The sequence below is a fragment of the Mytilus edulis genome, chromosome 7 (assembly GCF_963676685.1).
Source record: "Mytilus edulis chromosome 7, xbMytEdul2.2, whole genome shotgun sequence".
Lineage (NCBI taxonomy): Eukaryota > Metazoa > Mollusca > Bivalvia > Mytilida > Mytilidae > Mytilus > Mytilus edulis.
Window position 1 is genome coordinate 45,993,239 of NC_092350.1, and position 27,771 is coordinate 46,021,009.

General features: G+C 31.2%; 1 protein-coding gene across 1 annotated transcript; it reads right to left on the reverse strand.

The window, feature by feature from the left end:
- Positions 1-1,660: 1,660 nt before the first annotated feature.
- On the reverse strand, positions 1,661-27,771 carry LOC139483154 (transient receptor potential cation channel subfamily M member 8-like). Its single transcript, XM_071267188.1, has 23 exons — positions 27,670-27,771; positions 27,454-27,492; positions 25,081-25,275; positions 24,090-24,279; positions 22,336-22,457; positions 20,908-21,046; positions 19,697-19,841; positions 18,835-18,946; positions 18,303-18,393; positions 17,592-17,743; positions 17,144-17,257; positions 16,722-16,781; positions 15,412-15,526; positions 12,436-12,615; positions 11,632-11,731; positions 11,088-11,376; positions 10,505-10,573; positions 7,615-7,749; positions 6,645-6,899; positions 5,837-6,032; positions 4,386-4,554; positions 2,727-2,908; positions 1,661-1,794 (listed from the first exon to the last, which is right to left on the reverse strand). The coding sequence occupies exons 1-23, from the start codon at positions 27,769-27,771 to the stop codon at positions 1,718-1,720; spliced, it is 3,228 nt and encodes a 1,075-aa protein (XP_071123289.1). The 3' UTR covers positions 1,661-1,717.

The window sequence follows — 27,771 nt, forward strand, 5'->3', positions numbered from 1 at the left end:
ATGCGAGGCTCTGCCGATCTTTTTCCCCTTTTCGGGCCGAATCCTTATATCGTTGATATGTCGAGTCAATGCACTATTATTGTCTTTATACTGCAATCTAAAAAAAAACTTTTCAATTGTTGTTTACTGTGTTAATGTTATTATTTGATTTAAATATTGGTAAACTTCCCCCTGTTATAAAAAGGCCTCATATCATGCAGGCGGAGAAATATACATTACAATAAAATGTAAATTACCTGTTAAAACCCGCAATCGATGGTGATCGAATTTGTTTGAGAATGAACTTAAATATCAACAATGAGCATTAAACATAATAATTTATTATTGTTTGCAAACCAAATATATAAACAAGTGAAATATGTATTTTCTTCTTCTAAAAATTGCAAAAGAAACAAGTTTAAGTCGTTGTATACATTGGAAACAAGAACAGGTTGAATAGGTCGTATGAATAATTAATTAAAATTTCGGCAATTTCTATTTGAATATTCACGAGGAAAAGTGATATCAGGTCAGTGACTGTATATGACATAGAAATATACGGTCAACACATTTTGACTGCTCAAATAGAACGAGTGCAGTAAAAAAGTTGATTACTTAGAGATTTGATGAATCAAATCGATGGATGTTTTCCAAAATATATCGAATAAAGTGTGTCTGTTTCTATTAAGAAAAAATAACTTTGTAAAACAAAAATAGGTAAGTGTACATGACAAGTCATGTGTTGAAAAATTGATTTAAATGTAAATTACACACTCATAGTTTTTGATAGGATACATATTAAGTCACTTGTCTGTTTACGGATTAATATGAAAGACTCAATAAATCAACACATAATTATAAGTTTTTAATTTTGTTTCTTGAATTAAATCCATTGAAACATTTCCAGTTACAATAGTCAATCATAAAGATCATTCGAATATCGTATCCCTAAAGCCTAAGTAAAGATCTGTTGCAAACATAAGGTTATCAAACCTGAGAAAAACACTATCAGTTTCGTCAGAACTCAAAGACTTACCACCAGATAGCAATAACTTAATTGAAATATTGACAGAAAAAATCATTGATTTCATTATCATTTAAAGCCTTTGTGCTGAAAAATGGATACATTTTAATATTATATTATATTGATATATTTGTGTAAAATGTGTAGCGATAACTGTGTGGAAAACGAATTTCAATTCCTCATCAACTGTAACTTTTATAACAATCTGCGACTTCAACATTTCTCACAAATAGACAATTTATGTATAATATCAAATGAAGCACAGTTTAAATATTTACTATGTCAACATCCAAGAAAACTGCTAAATATCTATTGCAAGCTTTCAGTAAGAAAAAAAAACTTTTTATATGAAAGTTTTCGACAACATTTATGTATTTTTGTTCGTCGTTCCATTGAAATTTATTTTTAAAGTGACTTATAGACCCAAACGGTCGGGTGTTCTAATTATTGTTTTTATATCTCACTGTATTATATAATATTTTGTGAAAAACACTTGTCTCTATAATAAATAATTTACTTACTTACATTTGTATTTATAATAAATAATGTTTATTAACTTCATTGGTAGAAAAGCCACAAAAACAATTAGCATCATGGCTTGCATGTAATACAAATAGTACCGTCTTGTTACAAACTACGTAATTATATAACGTAATCAATAAAGAGTTTGACAAATGTCTATTCATAGACATCGCTTTATTTTTGCCTTGAATTTTAATTGTCGCCATTTTCATTTCTAATTATTTCCTCGGCAAGCTCTCTCTGTCTTTTTAACATTTTCTCTGCATAGCCTGAAACAAAATTCTTCATTATCACAAGATAAACATAAGTATACTAACATGAAATTATCTAAAAAAGATCCCGAACAGATATATATATATATATTTACTTGATATTTTATTGAAAAATAATCAACCTGTACGATGAATTCCAAGTACTAATTATACAGGTTATTAAATTTAAATGCTCTTGTAATATAGAAAGATTATACGAGATTCAATAACTATTGTAAGTATACATTTTTATTTTAAATACAATAACAATATCATAAATAGCTATTCAGAAAACAAGGTTTGAAAGTGTACAAACAAATCAAATAGCGTTCACAATTAAATATTTTTTTCTATTAAAATTCAGTTTTATTTTCGGAAAATTGAAATTAAATAGTTGACAATTATCTGTTATTTTAAAAATACAAATACAAATTATTAAAAAAAACAAAAATCTGTGTGCCATAGATTTGTGATACATCCTTTAGTAATGGTTCGGTAAATACAAATGCATTTGTCGCCAATGTCTACTCGATTAAAAAACTAATACTGACAACTTTTCTATTCACAATTAAGTAAACATAATCTTTTAATGCAAATAATCTAAGATATTTGGCCCATGGAGATGAATTGTGTTGTCAAATTGCAATCAAAACACATTTTCTTATTCTTATAATGAATGCCTAAAAATACTAAATATTAACTCAAGCATGACTGAGAGTGAGAAAAAAAAGTCGACAAAATGAAATATTTTTTTAGCTTGCACAAAATAACCACAACAACCTAATTTTCTGGACAAAAACACTGGTCTCGATGCACATAATATATACGCATGCACAGGACACAGAAAACACTATGTTCTCTTACAATGTAAAACAGAATTGGATACTGTTGTTTTCATAACACTTTAAGGGTAAATATTTATCATACAGTTATACAGAACAATCACTTACCTTCTGGTCGATGTTTGAAACAAGGACAACATGGACACCTTTTCACATAACAGAAAAGGCCAATTGACCTCACGACAAGATTTATTGGTGACGGAATTCTATTTTCATAACTAATTACAACTGCATGTCTATGGTATCGCCATTTCTGTTTTGACTTTTCTGTTATTGAGTTGAATCGTGCACTGCAAAAAAAAATAGTTTACATTGAATACTGACCCGTATTTGAAATGTTCAGAAACATGCTTAATCAATGCAACACACTTCAAAAGTTGTTTTGAAATATTAACAACAAGACTTTCTAAATATGAAGTGCAACTGTTTCATAACTTGCACGTGTAGTTAAAGAAGAAGTTGAGATGTATTGGGGTTGATTATGAAGCTTTTTATACCTTACATTGCATATTTGATTTGGGCCACCAAAGAAAAATATGGTGAATATAATATAGAAACCATTTTGATTTAAGAGGATCTCCATTTTAACTGCTTATTTTTGTTTCTGATATGCAACCTGTTGTTCATTTCTTTTTCAGTGTGTGGTCTCCACAATACATGATGAAGGTACCTATAGAAACTCGTTTTAAGAACAGAAATGTGTGTCGTACATTTGTATATAGAAATATCAAATATGTTACATGTTATAACTTTGGTACATTCAAAGCTTGTCGATCCTTTATAGTATTAATTATTAGTTTTAATAGTGATTTTGTAATCAGTAAATAAAAAACAAACTAAATATTATTGCTACATACTTATACACATTTACGGATCTACAATCTGTCGATACCTGTATCTTGGCATTGCACAAGGCCATGTTTTTCTCGAACTGTTTATGTCGTCTTTACACTAAATCCATTTGATGTTCGATGTGTACTGATTTATAATTTAGTCTTAGATGCATGAATTGTTTTATTAGTTGAAAGTGACTTTTAACTAGCTGTCAGTACTCTCAGATCTGTACTTAATGTCTGTTTGTTGTTGGGATATACAAGTACCCTGCCACGTGCACTCTGTGTAGTATTCGTAACTTTATCTATCTGATCAGTTAAGCTTTTTTCAACTGAATTGTATAGTTCGTTCTTATGTTGTACTGTACACCACTGTCCTAGGTTAGGGGAGGGTTGGGATACCGCTAACATGCTTAACCCCGCCACATCCTGTATGTATGTGCCTGTCCTAAGTCAGGAGCTTGTAATTCAGTGGTTGTCGTTTGTTTGTATTTTACATATTTGTTTTTTGTACATAAAGTAGACTGTTAGTTTTCTCACTTGAATTGTTTTACATTGACATTTCGGGGCCGTTTGTTGCTGACTTTGCGGTATGGTCTTTGTTCCTTGTGAAGCCGTACGGTGATCTACAGTTGTTAAGTTTTGTGTCGTTTGGTCTCTTGTGAAGAGTTCTCTCATGCACATTTTCTTTTATATATACAATACATAAATTTTGCAGATGAGGATATACTGCATATGAACCTGTTATACATCTTAGACAAAACAGCTAAACATTAGAACTTTGGTTGTGGAGATACCTGCTAAAAAGTTGCTGAACCAAAACATGCCTGGCACATTTATAAAAATGATAAATCTTGCTAGTTACACGACAAAATGACTCCTCAAAATTACAGTATCTACACATATAATTTATAATACAAATATTCATGCAAACCTGAACATAGCTATTACTATGTTTAATAACAACCAATTCGACAGCATCATGTAAAACGCTGCGAATACAGGAGTTATCCAGTCCTTGGTAGGACACCGCTCAGCCGTTGGGTCATTTCTCCAAACTGATATATTATCGGTACAATTACTATTATCCGACGTGTCAAATGCTTTCATATACAAAAAAAATAAACAGAAACGAAATTACAATTTGTTGTTTGACAGTTTGTTTAAAAACAACACTCTACAGTGCACAGAGTTGTAAAATATCATTTGAAATTAACTGTTAGACTGAGATGTATTGCGCCGTAAGTCCATACAAATAATTTTCTACAATCAAGAAAAAACAACTGAAAAAAGCAGACATGTGTATGGTGTTATCCCATTGAGAATGGATTTTTACTACTTATATTTCACTTAGAGTTTACACATCACACTGTTACTAACTTGGTAAAGAGTATCAACAGGGTAATTAAAAGTTACCTAAACTTGTTGTGATGACAAAGGCAAAAGACAGACATTCAAAGGCCTTTCAAGTTTCTATAGCCAAAGGATCCTGATGGAATACAAATTAATTCTCCCACTTTAACAATGTTTAAAGCGGTAGGTTTAAAAACATGATTACTTTTTTTTTGTTTTTAAATGTGATCCCGTTATAATATCTACTGTCAACATGGGCTAAAAGAGTTATGGTTAAAGATTACCTATCGAATGTTTAAGCGCCTAAGCTTACGTATTTAACTGGTTTCTTTTCGAAGAAAAAAAACGGCAAATCATAACATCCCTTTTTGTGTATCTCATACACTCAAACGTATTTTATATGGACGCGTTAAATTACGTTTTGTCAAGAAAACTGGGAATGAGATTTGAAAGAGCTATTGACAATTGTACAAAAGAAAAACGAAAATAAATACATTACCTATTATTTTAAGCTAAGCAATGCATGTGCTATATTGAACATTTTAAATAACTGGAGCTTATAAATTGAACTGTTGTGATTTTCACAATAATTATTGAGAGTTTGAGATAATGCAGATAACTGTATTCATATTTCACCTCGTTAACATGCTTAAGCAAAGAGATAACGCCAATGATTTGAATAAGATAAAACGTTTGGTAGATCGAACCCTAGCGTACATGTACGTTGGGAAGGTTTCTCTAGAATCAGATGGTTTGTGAAAGAAAACCATTGCATTTGCCTTTTACATTAGTGTACACAGATGATGCTGCATAGAACAGTTTTATATTCTGCAATTAAGTATGTGCAAGGCCAAACACATACAGTATTATGAACCACGAAATAGCTAAAATGGGGCTATACATACATAAGAGGAAACTTTGATAATAAAGTTTTCAATAGAAGAGTTTATATGAACCCCAATTATACTCAAAGTCATGATAGTACCAATAAATTTGATACCTTACCCTTATTTTACTCTTTTTAATGCTTACCTTCCAATACATCTAAGAACGGCTCGCCGTAAACCTGCCAATACGGTATTTTAAGTATTGTCCAAATTCGCCAGTTCTCTATTCCACTTGGAAATGGTTTAACATCTTGATTTGGATAAATATTGGCTTGATAAACTGTACCAGCAGCAAAAATCAAAATCACCAGAATGACCAGGTAATACAATAAATCCATTAGCTGAAACATATAAACATATACATCAAAGCAAAATAAACTGATTATTCTTTTTGATAAACATAGTACATGTAAAACACCTGACTACATTTCTGTTAATATAATGATACCAAATATTTCTCATCTGAGAGTTATTATAATCATATTTCTTTCAATCAACTGTTTTTGATATTTGACATCACAAAACATTCAATAAGTTAAACGGGAAAGTCGCTCCTCTAAGATACAACCGGTCAATATAATATAAATATCAATTAAGAATCGACTAGCCTTAAAGGATCCCAATAATTTAACTAGACGAGTTAATTATTACATTGGAAAAGATGTCTATCTCGTAAGTTCTGATATTTCACAGATGAAAGTACGACTATCTTTAGATAATTGGAAAACCTACAACCCAAGTGATGAAAATTGGAGGTTAACAAAAACTGGTTCTCAAATTAAAAAAACACAACGACAAAATGACAGACAACGATTCTTTAAAAACCAGAAACCTCAAGAACAAAATACATAGGGAAGTATGAGAAAATAAACCGAGGAACACATATTCACTATGTAACTGCAAATTGGAAATACAAAACTTGAAGAAAGTATGCCTTAGTAAATTATACTTGCCATTTCTTTGACCATAATAATGATGATACCAATATTTTGAAACATTAGAAGAATATTGAATAGACGAAGGAACATCAAAAACAATGCCAAACTATATATTCGTCTAGTATGAACAAGTATTTCCGCGGGACCATATACATGCATTATGAAGGCACTGATGTACATAACATCGCACACAATATCCATAAAGTTCCATATGTCAAAAATATGCAGAAATATACGTTGTGGCGAACAGATTCCATCTTCCGGCCTTATCTAAAATATAGATTGAAGTTGCATAAAACGCAACAGACCAAGCTATCAATGTTTTATATAAAAGAATCTGGTTCAGTTGTGTTTGTTCTTGAAAAGTATTCAGTTTGTAAAATAATTCCGAGAATAAATGAAATAGTGTCTTTTTTTCTTTCTCGTATTAAAATCACAATATTAATAATTTGATAAATTACAATTAGGTTGTAGTGTATGGTCATTTAACATAATTAACGGTACCAATTTTATTGCATGAAATGCTTTTTTTCCCTTCTTTTTTGTGACTAATTAAGCAAAATACTTGAAAGTTCAAAAACAAAATTCAAACGTTGAAATGTTGATTAAACAAAAACGCAGAAGACCAAAATTAAGTCCAACAATTGACAATGCAAAGAATTATAGGAATATGTTTTTCTTTTATGCACTTCATGCGTTATTTTGGAATTGCAGAAATTACCAAAAGGATCTTAATAAGAAAAGTGAAATTCATGGTTGATCAACTTAAACATTAATTGACCTGTATTTATTTTTTTCTTTGTTTTTGTTGTACCTTAAACAAACATGTGTGGTCATTACTAAATAATTTACTCTTAAGCTTGATGCAATGATGATTCTATAGTTACCAATTTGTAACTACTTAATAATGTTTTTGCATTGCATTTTGTGCATTGTGTATTAGTATTGCTGCCAGATTTTGTAACGTGGATTCGTTTTCTCTTACTAAATTAAATATTTCTTCTATAATGTCACCAATTATCCAGACGGAAACTATCCATTCCAATACAGATATGGAATTGTAGTTCATATCAGTCATGATAAAAATGGAAAACATTACGAGAACTGCAATAAAGAATGCCTAAAATAAAGAAAATAAACTTTAAAATGTTAAGCAACAAATGTTAGTAAATACGACATTGCATTGATAATAGTAAAAACTAGAGGTTCTAAAGAGTCTGTGTCGCTCACCTTGGTCTATGTGCATATTAAACAAAGGTTTGCCTGAACGGTCTGAAAATTTAAACTATAGCGAAAAAAGTTAGTAATTTCATATATCAGCTGAGATCAAATTATTGACTAATATACGAAATGTGATGGAAGGGAAGTGTTAGTTCCGTGTTGAAATTTAGGTTTTTACTGTATTCTTTTTGCATTGATTTCTTAAGACTTTTTTCATATTTAGGTTTGAAATTTTTACCAGTTACTAGTTTTATGAAAAACTATATGCTAAAAATATTATGGGATAATTTATATTACTACTATGAAAAAACTAGTTTTTGTCTTAATTTACAATGAAAATAACCTTAAAGTCAAAACTGAAGCAAAGTTTATAGATTAGAAGAAAATAAATTACTGAAAGGAATATTTTGATATATCAAAATACATTAAGAAAAAAATTCATTTCAATTAAATGTAAGCAAAGATACACAAATGTTCATTTTGAAAAAGGGGGGTTGAAACGCTCCAATATACTACGGTGACCTATAGTTGTTAATGTCTGTGTCATTTTGGTCTCTTGTGGACAGTTATCTTATTGGCAATCATACCACATCTTCTTTTTTATATATACTAGTAATTAAAACGGCCTTTTAGAAAAATGTGACCATACGAAATTCTGACGACAGGGTAAAAAATAAAGATATATTTGTATTGAAGTTAAGATTATTTTTAGCCGTGTATTATTTTGGGAGATTAAACTCGCAGTCTAGACGACTTTTTACACTTCTGTCACCGCACTATATGCTAATCCTACAAACGCCATCATTAGTTGGTTGACTGTGATAGGATATCCGTTTCAAAGACTTAACTACAATCCCGTCTCTCTTCCTTGGTATTTGACCTACCGAATTAGACTGAATACTGGTTGTGCACTTATGCAAGCAATATGACATGTGCCTTAAGAAGATTAAGATTGGCTTGCCTTCGAGACACCCTATGGTAATCCCATTTGATGGTGGGCTTTAGGTTGCTCCGCCTAGTTTTCTACATGTAAATTGTGTTTTGCGTATTGCTGTTTGAATATCCCTTTAGTTTTTTTCACTTTTTTTTTGCCCAAGTCAACATCAATTATTGGTAGTTTGGATGTGATGACAGCAGAATAATTCAAACTAAATTATTAATGTGTATATGTATCCTATTTTTATAATGTCAAATTCAAAATTATTATTCTTTTTTGTTGTTGTGGCAAGGATTCAAGTGAGATTCCGTTTCTTAAATTGCATGAATTATTGTAACGTTGTTTATGAGATATTTCTTTTTCACAAACTTTAGTCATACATTCCAGTTATTTTGCAGACAGTTTATTATATTTCTGGAAACAAAACTGATAAACCTGACAAATAGTTAAAAGATTTGTTTTATATATAGGTCATAAAATCTGGAATCTGATGGTCTTTAGTTTTCGTTTGTTGATGTGGTTCATAAATGGTTGTCGTTTCTGGATTTTTATATAACATATACAGATTAGATCGTTGTTTTCCTGTTTGAATGGTTTTTACAATATTAATTACTGCGGCCCTTTACAACTTGCTGATTGGTGTGAGCCAAGGCTCCGTATTGAAGACCGTACTTTGGCCTGTAATGGTTTACCTTATTAATTGTGACTTGGATGGATAGTTGTCTCAATGGCACTTACACCTAATCTTCTTATATTTATATAATACTTTGTCATGTTTTATGAATATATGACGCCCTAGTCGTAGCATTCGTTAATGCAGTATTTCAGAGTTCACTTTCATTATTCATCTACAATGAAAATTCAATTATGGATAGCATTTTATAGTGCATGCATGTAAGCCATGTACTTGGACAAATAGATGGGAACATACTGAATCTCCAGTCGTTGAGTATGTTCAAAGAAAATTTTAAATGAATAGTTTATAAAGGTCAAAATCGATCCGGTCATTTAAAAAGGTGAGTTACTTGGATATAGAAGCCACATGGACATTAAGGGATAATTCACCTAAACTCACTACAAGTAGTAGTTAATCTATTAAATAATTTAACTTGACGAAGAAAATTAAGTAGTTTAACTTGACGAAGAAAATTAAGTAGTTTAACTTGACGAAGAAAACGAGATTTTGTAAAGAATTTTAAGAATTCTTTTCTTAATGGAAAAATATTTTCTAAACCAGATTTAGATAAAAATATTTGCAAAAATGAGTCTTTTTATGATATACAAATTTAAGATATTAAACATGATTTAGAATGAGCGTATAATTGTAAAGATTACATTAAAAAGGAAAATATAAAAAAAAAACTACCGAACTCCAAAGAAATTTAAAAACAAAAAAATCCATTAGTAAATGACAAAATCAAAAGTTAAAATATACCAAACGAACAGAAAACAGCTGTAATATTCCTGACTTTGTTCGTACATACATTGTCTTCTATTGTCATAGTAGATAAATCCTGGTTTTATATCTGACTTATTCAAATGAGAATGGCAATACGTAATGTTACAAAGAGACAACAACCCGACAAAAGAGCAGACTCACTCGAAATCTACCAATGGGTCTTCAATACAGCGAGAAAATCCTGCGCTTGTATAACAATTTCATAGAATGCAATTATATTGACAACAATGTGTAAGGGAAACGACAGATTTTACTTACCACATCAATCATCATTCTACACACTGGTGCTGTAACAAATTTATACCATTGTTTTTCTCTGTGATGGTGCTTGAGGAAAAACAAAAGAAACACATTGGAAGTTAAAAACGGTTATCAGTGTTCTGACATCATACTAATGTAGATGTTTTGTCAGATACAATATTTTTAAGAATTCATGCTGTTTATTGTCTAATCATTTGATTATTTTAACAGTTCATTATATGTGTGCATCATTTCAACAATTATATGAGAAGACAGATGGACATGAGTTACTATTGTAACATATAGTTTCAATCAATTTTTCGACGTGTCTGTGTTTTTAATGCTCATGTTGCAGATGTGCAAATTATCGTCAATAAATGATGATACAGAAAGACACATACATGACGTCTTATTTCTTAAATAAGCTGAACGTGCAATTGTAGTCAAATTCAAATTAAATCAATATAACAGTGAATATCTAGTAGTTAAGAGTAAAGGAATATTTCCTTAATACAGATGAGACAAAGTAATGATCATTGATCATATTTTTATCACGGAGTAACAGACTAAACACATCCCATTTTCGTTTGAAAAGCTTTACCTTGATAAAGGCGGTACACTCCGGATGTTGAGCCTTATTTTCATTGGCCTTTGTGGTATCTTCATTATTATCTGTTTTGTCATTTCTGTACGAATACAGCCGTTTGTTTGCATCTTTTTGAGTAGATGTATGGGAAATAAATTCTTCCATGCCAAACTGATGTCCAAAATGAAGAGGGCTTTCAATGTATTCCCAAACTTCAGAAACATGATCTAGTACTTGAGTTGCCATCACTTCGTTATGTTTAAATAGTTTGTCTAGAAGAATTTCAGCTCTCTTTGAGAAAAGGCTGAAATTAGGATTCACCAATAGAAAATATGTATAGAAAACTCAAATATACTGAGTAGAGACTAAACACCTATGAAATTTTTGCACAAGAAATAAAAGCTCTAAAATTAATCTAAAATCTATTGCATATCGACAGGCTTACATCAGATAATCTATCGAATTATTAGGTTATTAATCTGAAACTGATAAAGCAAATAAACTTGAAATTTAGAAAACATAAAAATATACTTGAGGTATATATTATAAATACTCTTACTTAGAATGGTCCTCTAAGTTGCGTTGAAGTGAATCCTCAAACCAATTTTCTGCAATCTTAGCCATAGCCTTTAGGTAGCAACTGGCTATCAAAGCTGTTACTGAAAATTTAAAATAAAATTCAATGATAAATATACATTTTGTGTGGATATTTTGCAAAGTCTAATGTCCTATATTGAAAAATACAATTTTAAAACACTAATAGATAGATGAAGAACGATTGTAGTTTTTCTATTTGACATACATAGAACACAATATGTGGCTAAAATGTTGTCTAAGAAACTAATTTCAGTAATTTTGCCGACAACTTAATAGGAGCTCGGTACACCTCAAGCCTACAGAAGATCGTAAGTTATCAATACACATCCGATCCCCACAGTTATATATTAGCTAGAATGTCAAGTAATATAGCAGCTACTAGAAAACACAAAAGTTATATACCAAATATGAATATCACTGTGTTGATTGTCGAAATATAGAAGGTATGTTTATAAGCTTTTATTATTTTACAGGAACGTGTTTCCCATCATCAATTTCTTCTGATGAAAAACATGATAGCTTGTTGCTTACTAAAAGCGAATGGAAAAAGATTTCAAAATGATAACGTTGATGTTTTTTTCCAAAGTTAAAAGGTTTAAGGATCAGCGTGAATGTTGTAAAATCACTGATGATCACGAGTGTTCATTTTTTTAACCAAAAATACCATCAAATAACTTCTTGTCACGCACTGTGTAAGATTGTGATTATCAAAAGCGAATGAAGTGAATAATAAATGGATAGTTTTGTCATAAAAAAAAAAACTCACACATAGGATTGTTACATGTTGTCCATAATTCACCAGCAACTCTTCTGTTATTCGACAAGACACAAAATCTAAATCCACTGTCACCTTGTCCATGTTCAGACTTCTTTATGTTTTCTTTTGACTCTTGTTTTCTCGTTTTTTGACAACAAGTTACCATTCCAACTCTTGAAAAGCAAAGCCCTAATGATAGTAACGCAAGCATCTTAATAAAGCTTTGTTTAGCGTGTGACATATTATTATGAAGAATGCACATTTCTACAGTTTTACGGTAGTTCAGTTAATTCGATAACCACCATAAAAATGTTCATACTTAACGGGGCTGCAAATGAAATATAAAGTATACCGAGCTTTATCTATTAGTGCTGATATTGTGTGAATGTTTAGATAACCCATTACAGCCGAACATAGAAATTGTGTTATACCATGCCTCAGATAAGTATTTGATGTCTTTAGTCTTGATATACCAAACCTGGTGCGTATTGGCCAATAATTCATATTCAAAATACATAAATTCTCCTTCCATAGTTTTTAATATTATATATTATTGTATTGCCGTCAAAGAGATGCGCAACAAATTAAGTGTTTGAATATGACTCACATGGATAATAAAATAAATTCAAATAATGCAATAGAATGGAATATCCCTGACAATGCTGTACAGAAATCAGACTTTAAACAAAAATTAATCATATCTTGCTGTGAAATTTGAAATATCAAGTACAATTTAGATATTTCACGGTCGGTATGTTTTCATTTTGTTAATCTTTTTTCAGAATGATAAATAGCTTTAATAAGCACAATGTGTTTGCCCCGTGTTTTAATTGAATAAAATGTTTGTAACAGAAACACACGATATGTATACGATGTCGAGCGAAATGTTTTTCTAAACGTTTTAAAAACCGATTCAAGATTCCATTTCTATTTGACAAATATTTTTGTTTAACACAAATGTATTGCCTTGCAAATATAATAAATGGAAGATGTGTCCATGGGACAAAGCTGATGCCAAGTCTGCATTTAACATTATATAGAGGGACATATATTTCGATAAAAACAAACCAAAAAATGACGCCATCCTAATTCAAACTTAGGCATTGTTTTGTGGTAATTAATATCGTATATAAGTTTCAAAACGGAAACTAATTGTTGACATACGTAATGCGGACGTATGCAAAAACGTACGGATGGACAATAGTTACACTTAATGTCTCATCCGCTGCAGCTTGGGTATAAAAATGATAACACCGAGCATTTCACCAGTATACTGTTCCTAATCAATTATAAATTATTTGTGTTATACAAAAGTGTTGAAAATTGAGATGATATGGAACAAAAAGGTAAAAGTAGTTTACCGCTGTTCAATAGGCATAAATCGATTGAATTGAAACAAATCCAGATCACAAACCAAAACTGTGAAAAACATCGAAACAACAGAAACACTGAACTGTAACAAAAACAAACGCCACCATACATAAAACGGACTTTTTGACATAATAGTTAACAGCTATAATAGTTTACCGTTCTGCATTCAACAATGAACAAAATCTGTAGAGAACAATAAGCTATTGGCGGCACCGAAATGACAATAGTAAAATTTAAACGATAAACTAACAAACTCATTTGTATGCATAACTAGTCGCCGAAAAGATATATAATATACAGCAACAAATATTATCCACTGTAGTACAGGCTTTTAAGACGTAGGTAGAGGCAGATACAAAATGTGGTGGCGCTGAACATGTTTGATGACTCTACACTCTAATAACATAGTACAATGGTGAAACAATAACAACAGAAGAACAAAGGTAACATTTAAAACTCATAAATCGAGTCAAATTAACAACGCAATGGCGAACAAAACCCCCAAGGACGACGAGCGACAAGGAGTCATATACAAAACACTACACATACAATTAACGACTAAGCATCACCAACCATCCCCTCCTCCCATTTTTCTTTTATGGGAAGTCAGTTTTAGCATTTGTGCTACCTAATCGTTTATCATGTGCCACTATGAAATCCATCATGAAGGTCATATTAAGTACATTTTTTGTGATGAGTTTCATATGAGGAAGGAAATTGATAGTGGTAATGCATAATTTTCGTCATCAATTGAATGGCGTTCTTCACACTGCTAAATTGAGAATTTCAACTTTTAATTAACATTTGGAACACTTGGAAAACTGCGTTCAAAAGCTGTATTGGAGCAGTTATATTGAACACTTGAAGAGAAAAGCACGCTCTCGAATATGGTTTTAACTGGTAGATGTATACTCCATGTACAGCCACTGCAGTTTCCATGATTTCAAATTCGCTGGGATTTGTGCAATTAATTGTCACCAAACGTTGAATAAGTAAGTTCATAAGACATAACCTTTATATCAAAATGTGATGTTAGAATACAATGTTTTATCTGGGAGAGGTTTCAATTAGAAAGTTTGTTTTATCCAATAATTGAACAACATTTCTTTGTACTATGAAGAATATTCCTATGAATTAAAGTAGGTCGCATTATCCAATTGCAATTTACGGTTAAATGTATGAATGGACATACGAAAAGACGTACGAAATCATCAATATATCATCCACTTTCGAAATTCCAAATAAGTCGTAATATTTTGTGTTCATATATTCCAGAGGATGTTTACATTTTTTCAGAATAAAACCTGCACATAACAAATCATTCATTGAAGACGACATTATTCAAAAGTAGTCAACAAAAAATTACCATATATAAAAGTAAGCTCGACAAATCGGTATAAAAAACATCAACAAACGACTTCTGCGGGAAATTATATAAATCAAAGACAGCCGTGTTTGGTACACGCATAAATATATGTTTCTGTGTTTAAAGTTATTGCTTTGTTGTAGAGGAATTTAACCCATATACTTAAAAAGAATATCACGACGAAAACTATTTGTAGCTTTCATCAGTACTGTAGTGCACTTTTTCAGACGTGAAATAATGAATCTTACATTTTAACAAGTTATTTCCTATTTCAAATTCAGCAGCGTTTGCTGATTTTGTTTTCCCACGATGTTCTTCCGAAGCGTCCTGTTCTAAGTAGTCAAATGCATCTGGACTAGCATTCTAATAATTAGAAGAATACAATAAATAGAACAACCAAGTTCTAATACAATTTAAATTATGTATACCGTATAGCGTGTTATTTTCGAGGGATGTTTATTTTTGCATGTTTAGCGGTTGAAAGAAAATCGCAAAAATTAATGCATACCTTCGTGGTCACTCTATCAATTAACTCATCATAGATACCAGGACTAAATTTTATATATACGCCAGACGCTCGTTTCGTCTACAAAAGACTCATCAGTGACGCTCGAATCCAAAAAAAGTTAAAAAGGCCAAATAAAGTACGAAATTGAACAGCATTAAGGACCAAAATTCCTAAAAGTTATGCCAAATACAGCTAAGGTACTCTATGCCTGAGGTAGAAAAGCCTTAGTTTTTAAAAAATTCAAAATTTTGTAAACAGTTAATTTATAAATATAACCATATCAATGATAATTCATGTCAGCACAAAAGTAATTATCCTCTTTAATAAGTGTCAAATTACATAAGAGTTGTAAATAAGTCTTGATAATTTGATAACCTAATTAGTAATAACATCAAAGTTCTTGTTACGACTAATAAATAAAAAACCTACAAAAGTCTTTGTATATTTTTTTGCCCCTAAATCGCGAAATTTTACACCTGCGAAAATAACCCGCTATACGGTATTTCACTGAAACTGACACAGGTAAGGACTTTTCTTTTCATAAAAATAATAAAGATAACACACTATTACGATGAAGAAATAGAACGTATTTGTTTTTCACACAAAGCTCAATTCACCGACCAATGGCAAGATATCTGTTTTCGGTAGCATTCTTTTTTTTTTAATTTTCAGCCTTAAAGAATAACCACTAAATAAATAAATAGCTTTTCTATCATTTAACTTGTTTATGTACAAAATAAATGAGAAGTGCGTGATTCATTTCGTTTTTACTGAATCCATGAAAATAAAAATAAATATGTGCCAAAAAAGATGATCTCTTCGAATTCAATCTGATCGATATAAATTTGAAGTTATTAATCTAAATCATAACAATATAAAACAAAAATGTATATTCTAAAGATATGACTCTTTTGGGATACAGCTAATTGATCAACAGACTTCACGTATTCCTGCTACCTCGTTGTAAAAGAAGTTATGCTTATCTTCTTTTTATAAGATACATATTTTGTTAATATTTATGAGCAAAAAGTGTAAATGAAGACATTTTACCTTCCATATATCAACTACAGTATGACCCTCATTCTCCTCTTTCTTGTTCATCTGAATTGTCTGATAAAGAGATATATTAACAATTATGCATTCTTAGTTTGAGTAATCTGTAATTTGAACCTCTGAGTGAATTCATAATCTATTGACATTGTAAGCATTACATGTACATGAATATTTCGTCATATTGATTCTAAAATGATAATTGGTGGTTAATAAACTGTATTATTTTACGTAATAATAGGTATTTATTAGTTTATAAATGTTATACGTTTTGTGAGTTGCCAAGTTGAACGGTGTTTATATTTTCTTTAGAATTATTACATTACACTTCATATCACCTCTTTCGGTTGGTTAAAGTTCTTACCTTACATTTCTTTAAAACAGAGGGAATACAACCTTTTTTGTATTTATAACAAGTTTACCTTTTTATACAAATCTTTCACAAAACTGTCATCAAAATTGATATTTGTGTTCTTCAAATGACGTATAACATCGGTTGTCTGGTCAAGGATTGCTGAAGACACAATCTCATTCAACTGAAAAATTTAAATGTATACACCTGTGTGTCTTAGGTTTATTAATACAATATTGTCCATTGTTTATTGCATGTATTATAAAAAAAAACCACCAAAAAAACCCAAACATAAATGCTCACATCTGGGAGGAAGAAAAGACTGAGGCAACTGTGAACTTGCAAAATTATTCATTATGATAAATGATAACAGTTTTCATTTTTTTTAACTTACATGTAATAAGTGTTTATTATTATGAACGTTTGGATGGTTTTATTCAAAATGAAAATTGGAATTAAAATTATTATTACCAACACATATCATACTGTTGTAATTTTATTTAGTCTGGAAAAATTACCCGTTTATTGCTTTGTTTAGATGACTTTAAACAGTATCCACCAAACAGTTCTTTTTTGGACAGCCAATCAATATCAGCCACATATTTCGAAATTGAGATGACACCAGCGTCAATTGTTTTAAAAGATGGCACATACAAACTGTAGTTTGCCTCTGAAACATGAATAGAGTTGATGTAATTTCGCTGAAGTAATTGGTTAGAATGCACGAATTAAAACAAACATGTTTTTCCAACGGACTAAACTGTTTTAATATAGACTTGTTCAGTATGGTCAATAGTGCTAATAATGTTTTGTTTGAAACGAAAATTAAAGGTGTTTATTGTGTACAATGTCATAGTTGATATTGATATTTATTACCAGTTTGATAAATGGTTTTCATGCGTTAAATGAGCGTATTTTTTTTTAAATTCTGCATACTATTAAGTACTTACAGACACAGCATTACATTTTTAATAATTTTTGTTTGTTTGATTCTCTTTTAGGTTTATACCAGTTTTTCAAAGTTAGTACTAGGTTTAGAATTTTCAAGAAAGTTGATCGCGAGCATCACTGAACAAGGATTGGTTAAAGAAATGCGCATATGGTACCATGAATGTTATTTTTGCAGGTTGCAGGTGTTTATGCTTTATGATAAAGTCGTAAGAGTACCACAGGAAGACATGTTTTAGTCGAAAACAATTATTTTATGGCTTAAAAATTATTAAATATACCTTGGTCATATGACCACGCTCTGATTATCCCGTCTGTAAGTCGTTCCCATAGACTTTCTGGTGTGTCACATATCAATTCAAATATTGTGACCTAAAAGAAAAACGATGACATTTCTGCTCACGGGGTCAGCAAACACATTTAAATACAAAAAACATACACGCATATAAAAGTAAGTTAAACATAAATGATTATAAACTATTTCATTTCATAATTTAAAGACATCAATTATTTATACGAATAATAATCATGATCATATGAACTGCATACGTGTACAAATATCTTAATTGCAAGACCGTCACAACCCAGCCCAAATTACCAAGAACCCTTGATTTATTTTGATTAAAATTTGACATTAAAAATGAAGATAAATTTAATATACTAATAAATCTTTAAAACGAAGGATTTTTCACAAAAAATCAATTTGATTTTCACTAGGAATTTAAGATATAAATATATCAATGAAACAAAGAACCCAAGATGTGTGGCACATATTGAACAAATATGTAAAACAAAATAAGAAAAATAAATTACCAGCCAATATCGTTTGGCAATGATATGTACAGCTGTTTCAATTTTCGTATAAACGTCCTCTGTTATTTTTCTATTGAGTACCAGAGGAGAAACTTTTCGGAGGTTTCGCATGCTTAAAGAAAAAAAGAATATAATCATGAAGAGCAAAAATAACCACAATCATATTAAAAATTATTAAAATAAAAACACAATCAAATGAATAAGAATGACAAAGAAATTGAAAACAACATAATATCTATATAGCATGCAAGGAAAGAACTTACTATTTTCAGAGATCTAGAAAAATATAACATGTATAAGGTGTTTTTTTTTATCAGACAAAATCCGACAAATGTTTAAAAAAAAAACCACAATATAGATAGAAAATTTTTGTTCAGGTATACATCAAAAGAGAATAAGAACATTGCTTTATCAGTTGGTACAGTGGAGAGACATATATTCCCATATGCTAGAATGTGATACACAACGTACATGTCATTCTGTTGACGTATCTCAATAGAGGTGCATAACTTTACACAGCAAATCTTCAATTATGAGTAATGATGATAGTAGGCCTTTCGATATAATCACATGCTACCATCCCTTTATTATGGTAAGGTTTCCTTGCTCAGTATTAGAATTTATTTGTTGTGTATTTCAGACTGTAACCTGTCTTTTGTGTTGCTTTTCCGCTTTTCGATATGTCGTTGTCAGTTTTGTTTTCGACTCATGGTTTCAAATATTCCTCTGATGTCTTCTGTACTTTTTTCATTTGTATTGTAGATTCTTGCAAAACTTTAAATTTTAGTACTAAGTGAAGGTTGAACTGAAGGTAACTATCAAATTCACATAATTATATTTGAAGGTACATGTTTATCCTTACTCTTCAATACACATTGCAAGTAAGTCAGATACTCCTCCGGTCCCTTTTGCAACCACTACTGATATACCACACTGAACCGCCTTAGCAACATGTGATAGTGTGTCTAAATCCCCGTTTACGACAACCAAGACAACTGGCAATCGAACTGTAATATGACAAATGTTTGAACTATGTGCAACTGTACCCACAGCTCATTACTCAAAGTATGATCAATTTAAATTAAACTGATACTTGAAGATAACTGCCAAACATTGAATATGCAAATTTGTCAATTTCACTTTTCTCCTACTATCCCATTCATCATGGGGTTAAAAGGATTTTTTTTGTAGACGGAATGTCATTTTTTTTTACATGTTCTTAAACTTTTTCCAACTGATGTTTATCATGTTTATAGTTCGTTCTTATGTTGTCCTGTTTTACCAATGTCCCAGGTTAGGAAGATAGTTGAGATCTGTCGCTAAAACGTTAAACCCTGCCGGTTCCGTATGTATGTGGCTGTCGCAAGTCAGGAACCAGTAATTCGGTGGTTGTCGTTTGTTGATGTGTGACATGGTTTTTTTTCGCTCATTCTTTGTGCATAAACTATGCCGTTAGGTTTCGCGCTTGAATCGTTTTACATTTGTTATTTCGGGGCCTTTATAGCTGACTATGTTGTATGGGCTTTACTCCTTGTTTAAGGCTATAAGTCCTTTAGTTGTTAATTTCTGTGTCATTTAGTTTCTTGTGGATAGTTGTCTTATTGGCAGGCATACAACATTTCCTTATATTATTCATCTTCAAGTTTGTACAAAATAACTTCTTTCAAATCAGCAATTTGGCATATTAATTCATTCATAGGTCTTCTAGACCTGAATTGCCCCATTTTCTAACCTTGCCCCACTAAAAGGTCAATGTCTAACGTTCAATGTAATATTGAAGTTTCAAATTGATAATGCATTGATTAACATGTTGATTCACATTATGAGAAACAGTTTATATGACGACACATGCTTTATTTTGTACATCAAGGTTGATATCCCAGTAGCAACCTGTGTTTTGTGTTGTTATTCAATTATGACGGAGTTGATATGCATGTTAAAACATTTAATTGTAGAATCAAATGTTAGTCCTTTACGTTAACGATAGTGATGGGATATACAACAACAAAACGTATATTATGGTATATGTATACAAATAACAGTAGAATGTAAACAAAAAAATAAATTGTTTACCTTTATTGCCTGATTCATCTCCAAATTTTACGTGAAGAGATGTATTAATATTACTTTCTAATTTTAGAAGTTTTATATTATAATCATGAGAAGTTGTTTCCAGGAACAGATCTTCTTCGTGTTCTTTAAGTGGTGAAATCTGAATAATGAAAAATGGAAAGACGATGACAAACTACAGTGAATTCAAATGTGTGCGTGTTTTTTTTCTGTTATTGAGGAATAGTAAGATTCGAAGATATGAAACCTTTTAGATCAATTTTGATAGCATCATTCCTATGAAATATCTCAAAATAAATGGAGAATGTGTCCATGGGTCACAGATGCCCCTGCGCCTGTAAACATGCACGAATCAATGTTATAATTATGGACATAGATTCTTAACATCCCGTCTTTTTTGTCATTGTGCTATGGTAAATTGTTGTATTCTTGTCTTCCGTTTTTGCTAATTGGCTTTGAGTATATGCATGTTGTGTATCTTTATTAAAGAGAAGCGAAATATACTAGAGTGACAGTAAACTCTTAGATTGAAAATAAATTGACAACGCCAAAAAAATAGATAGACAAACAAACAAATAATAGTTCACAAGACACAGAATAGGAGACTAAAGACAAGCAACACGAACACCACCAAAAACCGGGGATAATCTCGGGTGCTTCGAAAAGTAAGCAGATCCTGCTACACAGGTGGCACACGTCGTGTTACTTCTGTGATTACAAATGCGGTAAATATTGATATTTTTATCTTTATTGAAACTTTATGTGACTGTCATAAAAGTAAGGTTTACCTAGCTACATTGTATAAAACCAGGTACATTACACCGTTTGCTACATAAGAACATTTCTGTAACAAGTTAGGAATACGGTACAGCCTTTGATTTTGTCATTTTATAATGCACATTCAGTTTAGAACTTTCCTCGCAGTTCGGTTTTTTTGTCATTTTGTCATTTTAGGTTTAGGCAAACTGCAGTCAAAAAACGCAAACATTAAATTTCTTAATGTTTATATGCATGATGGGGTATAACTCATGAAAGATAAAATTGACGCCAATTAATTTCTAAATTGATCTGAGTTTAGTAGAAGAAGGTATTAAGTATAAATTTTATAACTCTTGGTAAAGGCAAGCTAAAGTAAGAAAACGAAACCCAATGAAACGTAACGAAATGGGACGAACAGAGGTGACACGATGATTTACATTGCAATATTGTCTATTTTCAAAAACTCGCAATAATGAATGCACATAATCGTTTCTGAATATACAGTATGTTGTTTTTAAATCAAACATCAAAACATGTCATTCGATCTCCGAGCTATTTCTGAAGTAAATAAAAACAGAACAAAATTCAGTGTTTTGTCGGAAAAAATGTGAGTACATGACTTAATTAATTCAATGATTTTTTGCTAAGTTAATCCTTTAAACTTAGTTTTACCTCGACGTCATTTTCAAAATACCGATACTCTATTTCAGGAACATCCTTTACTACAATTTCTTTGGTATTCTCAATTTTCCGCATCCATTTCATATTTCTTTGATGGTAGAGAAATCCACATCCTGTAATAATCAATCCAATCAGTTATAAATCGCACGAGAGTAATTTGGAACTATCCAATCCTGGAACGGTAAGAATCAGATATGATATAAATAAACCGGAAACACCCGTACATGTAAGGGTATATAGAATCTGCGCCAATTCCTCTTGCAATAGAATACACATTTGACAGATCGAAAGAAGTAATTCAATTTTGTTTTATGAAGAGAAGTATTCAACGTCGTTATAGGAAGAGACCTTATCATACCTTGTATCATACTTACAAATGTAGTTGAGGAAAACCACACTAATTAAGAAAAACAAATCTCTTAAATGACATCATTATGATGCTTGATTTTGTTATTGACATCTTAATTGTTACGTTCGAACGAAGTGTTTAAAAAAACTTGACATTTCTTCTGGGACTAGAAATGCGAACGTTAACTCTACTAATATGCCCCGATATATACATGTGAGGAATGTTCAACTAAAAAAAAAGAAAATGGTGTTGAACACATACATCTTGTAAAATTGGTAATTAAGGGAAATAATCTTTTTAACTTCAAAAAGCGTTGGAAACAATCTGCAGCTGATTTGGGATTATCTTATAGACAAAAAAAAAAATAAAAATGAAAACATGGGAATAAAAACAAAATGTTTCTGTCAGTTGATAATAATCTTCTATAGCTGTTTTTCAATTTTTCATTTATCATGATAACATGACAGCATATTAAAAGATAAAGTCGAAATGTGACATAACCTAGTGAGCTGTTGTTTCATTTTGGCAGTCGTTCAAACAACTAGATCTGAATCATTCAACTCGAAAGTAAGATTTTATCATAAGCTAGTAGGCTTGTTCTAAAACATGTTCTTAAGATATTAATGCATAACCTTTTAACAAAATTAGCAAAACTGATGAGATGCTGACGACGACAGCAAACGTCTGTATTTACTTTGCGAATTTAGAAAAAGCCCAAAAAGTGATATTTTCTAAGATACAACTCTAGACGGATTTGGCTACAATAAACGATTGGAAGAAAAGTTCAGTAGTGCAAAAAATAAAATCTGAATGATCAAATTGAAGTAATTAAAAACAAAAAGATATTTGTCCATAATATAACTGTCATTTTGTTAGCACAACATTTAACTATGTTCGTTTTTGGTGAGGGGTTAGTACTGTTTTCTGTCTTTCCGTTTTTTTTAATTATTTGGGCTATGCATGCTATAATAATAGTCGCTATATTTTCTTCTCGAAACGATGTTAACACACACATCTAACGATTATATATCCTTTCACATCAATAAAGTCTGCTTTCTTTCACATCAATAAAGTCTGCTTTCTACAAGATATTCGCACAGGGGAAATTTTCACACATTTTAAGTGATCGCTAAATTCGTACAAATAACCTCTGCGTGAAAATCTAAACGTAAAAGTATTCCGCATACTAGTACATGTATCTGTCATACACAAAGGTGTCACAGTGAACAAATATGCAGTTCCATACTGAGTAATTGGTGATATTGGTATGCACCTATGAAAAAGCAACTTGGTTTGTGCAGGTTTGCAAAAAACATACAATACGAAATATTGACCTAAATGTACATTTTAGTTGAAATTTATTGTATACAATAGATATAAACATTTCAATACATACTTCCTGCTCGTATACTGATATTCTTAAATGATTTCAGTAAAGTTTCTTTGTCCTTTTTAGTATAACCGTGCTTCAGTTTGCTGTATTCACCAATAACAGACAATACAATTCGAGGATTGCCTTTTATAGCATCTAACGATACTGTTGATGCTACTGATGCACCCACTGTTAATGTTTCTCTGGTCTTAAGCTTGTTGAGGAAAGGAGATAAAATTATTGAATTTAAATATTTATATTTGAGTTACGTCTTGCTGGTGCACGCACAAATATAAATGTATTTATGTAAATATTTCAGACTTTGATGGATTTTATAACATTCACAAACGATAGATAAGAAAAATGTTGGTCTCTTTTGAAGATGTCTTGAAATATTGAAACAACAGTAACAAAATCTCCGTTGAAATATTTCAAACCCGAAATAGGGAAATAGATGTGTTGATACTCATTTACATGAGGAAGATGATTTGTATCCGACGCAATTCAGTTAAATGATAGATAAACATTTAGGAGATAACTGTATTGTATTTTAAGCTCCGACGGCATCAATTGGGGATTTGATTGTCGCAAATTAAGTTTACTGGAGACGCATTAGCGGAGACAGTAAACGGGTATTTGCGACCATCAAATCCCCAATTGATGCCGTCGGAGCTTAAAATAAAATATTGTTATCTCCATTCTAATGAAACTGACAGAAAACAACGTTAAAACATGTAATAAAAATTTGTCATATGCCGTCTGCGCTTTCGCGTACGTCCCATAGCATCAATTGTCAATTGGTGCCATGTAAATAAGTGACGTTATCCAATCAAAATTAACGTTACAAACGTTGTTGCAATAGAATAATTTTTGGTTGTGTACATTAAAAAAAACTATGATTAATTTATAATGATTTCCTTTCATTGTTCATAATAATTACTTCTTTGACTAAAACAAACCCTATTTTTACATGCCAATGTAGCGGTTCCTGAACAGATTAATTATGAAAATTTACCGGCTCTTCGTTCTCTTTTTGCTGAACATCTGCAAAATCCTTCACAAATTCAGCAACTGGGTGTACATTCATTTTACTGTATAAAGGATTGATATCTTCAGACTGGAGCTCTGATTTTACAGAGGTTCTGGTAGTAGTGTCACCACTCCCCAATGAGTCATCACTTGCATTACTTTCTGTGTCAGAGAGAAAAGTCTAAAATAAAAATAAGCCAGATATACAGTCATCAATGATTAACTATTTTTAATTCAGTTTTTCATTTGATCGAATGCTTATTATGGAATATGACAGTTGTTTTCCATTCGTTTGATGTGCATAAGCTTTTTCATTTTGCAATTTGATTAGGGACTTTCCGTTTTGAATTTTCCTCGGAGTTCAGTATTTTTGTGATTTTACTTTTCACATATCGTACGGAGATAAATAAATGGGTAACACTAGAAACGTACGTAGTATATGGACAGATAGTGCTATAAAATAGACAAGCGAATGTGCCAATCTATTACGATGTATAATATAATTTTTCATATCATGTAAAAAGAAACTTTCAACAAAAATTCCACAGTGAACTCGTTAGCTTTCATTTTATACCGAAAACTACCAACATACAGTTTTGAACTTCACCTATTGATAAAGATACAGCTATGCTTAGGACCTACGTTCTAGTATGCTCTCTATGTCCGGGCCAAATTAGTTGATTTATACTTTAAGGAAAATGTACAGTACATGTAACTATGGATTACATGTAGGGGGTTTACATTTGCATATGAGAATGGAAATGGGGAATGTGTCAAAGAGACAACAACCCGACCAAATAAAAAACAACAGCAGAGGGTCACCAACAGGTCGTCAATGTAGCGAGAAATTCCCGCACCCGGAGGCGTCCTTCAGCTGGCCCCTAAACAAATATATACTAGTCCAGTGATAATGAACGCCATACTAATTTCCAAATTGTACACAAGAAACTAAAATTAAAATAATACAAGACTAACAAAGGCCAGAGGCTCCTGACTTGGGACAGGCGCAAAAATGTGGCGGGGTTAAACATGTTTGTGAGATCTCAACCCTCCCCTATACCTCTAACCAATGTAGAAAAGTAAACGCATAACAATACGCACATTAAAATTCCGTTCAAGAGAAGTCCGAGTCTGATGTCAGAAGATGTAACCAAAGAAAATAAACAAAATGACAATAATACATAAATAACAACAGACTACTAGCAGTTAACTGACATGCCAGCTCCAGACTTCAATTAAACTGACTGAAAGATTATGATGTCATCATATGAACATCAGGCACAATCCTTCCCGTTAGGGGTTTAGTATCATACCATCATAACATATGTGAGAAAAACATAACCCGTGTCAGCCAACAACTGTTTTTAGAATAAATGTGTTTAGTTCCGATGCAAAGACCTTATCAGTGACTCAATATTAACGCCAAAATATGCAATCTTTAATGACTTGACAACAGTATCGTAATTATATCCCTTCTTAATAAGTCTATTCAAAGGTTTTGTAAGTGTCTGAGGTGAATACTGACACATTTGTGCTTTATAAAGAATATTTCCATAAAAAATTGGATGTGAAATACCTGAACGTATTAGAAGTCTGCACGTTGAGCTATATTTACGAATGATGTCTTTATACCGATGATAAAATTTAGTAAATGTTTTGACTAGTTTGTGATATCGAAAACCCTGGTGAATACTTTTACGGGATCATTATTAATCAGACAATCTGTCTGTACATATTTATTCTTCGTTAAAAGACACTTTAGCAGGAAAAAGTATTAACTTGTCTTTATTTTTCTTTTCAATAAGGTTAAGACGGCACTTCTTTATGGACAACAAACCAAAGTGTGATAATTTACAAAAAATGCGTTATTGCAGAAATTGATACATGTATGAGCCAAGACCAAAAGTGTATTGAAAAACTAAAGTGTCATACTTCGTATTTACTTAACTTGAACATGTTTTGATGTGGTTTGTTTTTGTCTGTGTTTAAATCTACATCTTATTTGCTTTGGAGTCTGTGGTGGTTGACATGATCTGTTGTACTGATACTATTTTCTGTGTTGGGGGGATCGGGTTATCCAAAGACCAAAGGTACAGTTGAATGAAATATACTAACATTTTTCTGTTTGTTTTTGAACCAAATTTGCAAAGAGCAGGTTGCAATTGTAGGTTGAAGTAGTGGTTTTGGCATAATTTCCCTTTGTTGTGTTGTTATCATTATATGGTACAAATAAACCAAAAAAGGGACAACAAGTGCATTAATATATTCTTAATAAGCATTTCTAATTGATTCAACTGATAATCTTTTCCAATAGAAATAAGTACAAAATATTGCATACTATTATCAAATGTATACTTACCTCTGACTCTGGAGGTACATAGGATGTAGATTCATTTATCTAATAAAAATGTAAAACTAGAAATGATATATCAAGTAAAAATAATACAATCTGTCCGTATATGTTTCTTCGTTATCATCTAATGATAGATATTTTAACAAACATGATTAAATATTGTAAAAAAATGCAAGTTAAAAATAATATTTTATTAACACATGCTAACTCTCTCTCAAATACATTATCAAAAGCTGGGAAGAATTCTTGGGCTAGTAGTATTGATGCTATCTTAAAGTTACTTGATTTAAAAGAGTATAAAATGCTCTCATCTAAAATAAACAT

Excerpts from the sequence above, each read along its gene's own strand:
- LOC139483154 (XM_071267188.1), bottom strand. The coding sequence starts at position 27,771 with ATGTTTATTTTAGATGAGAGCATTTTATACTCTTTTAAATCAAGTAAC. Across the intron at positions 24,280-25,080 it reads AAAAAGAGAACGAAGAGCCG|CTTAAGACCAGAGAAACATT; the intron begins GTAAATTTTCAT and ends TTCCTCAACAAG. Across the intron at positions 21,047-22,335 it reads ATTTTGAAAATGACGTCGAG|ATTTCACCACTTAAAGAACA; the intron begins GTAAAACTAAGT and ends TTCATTATTCAG.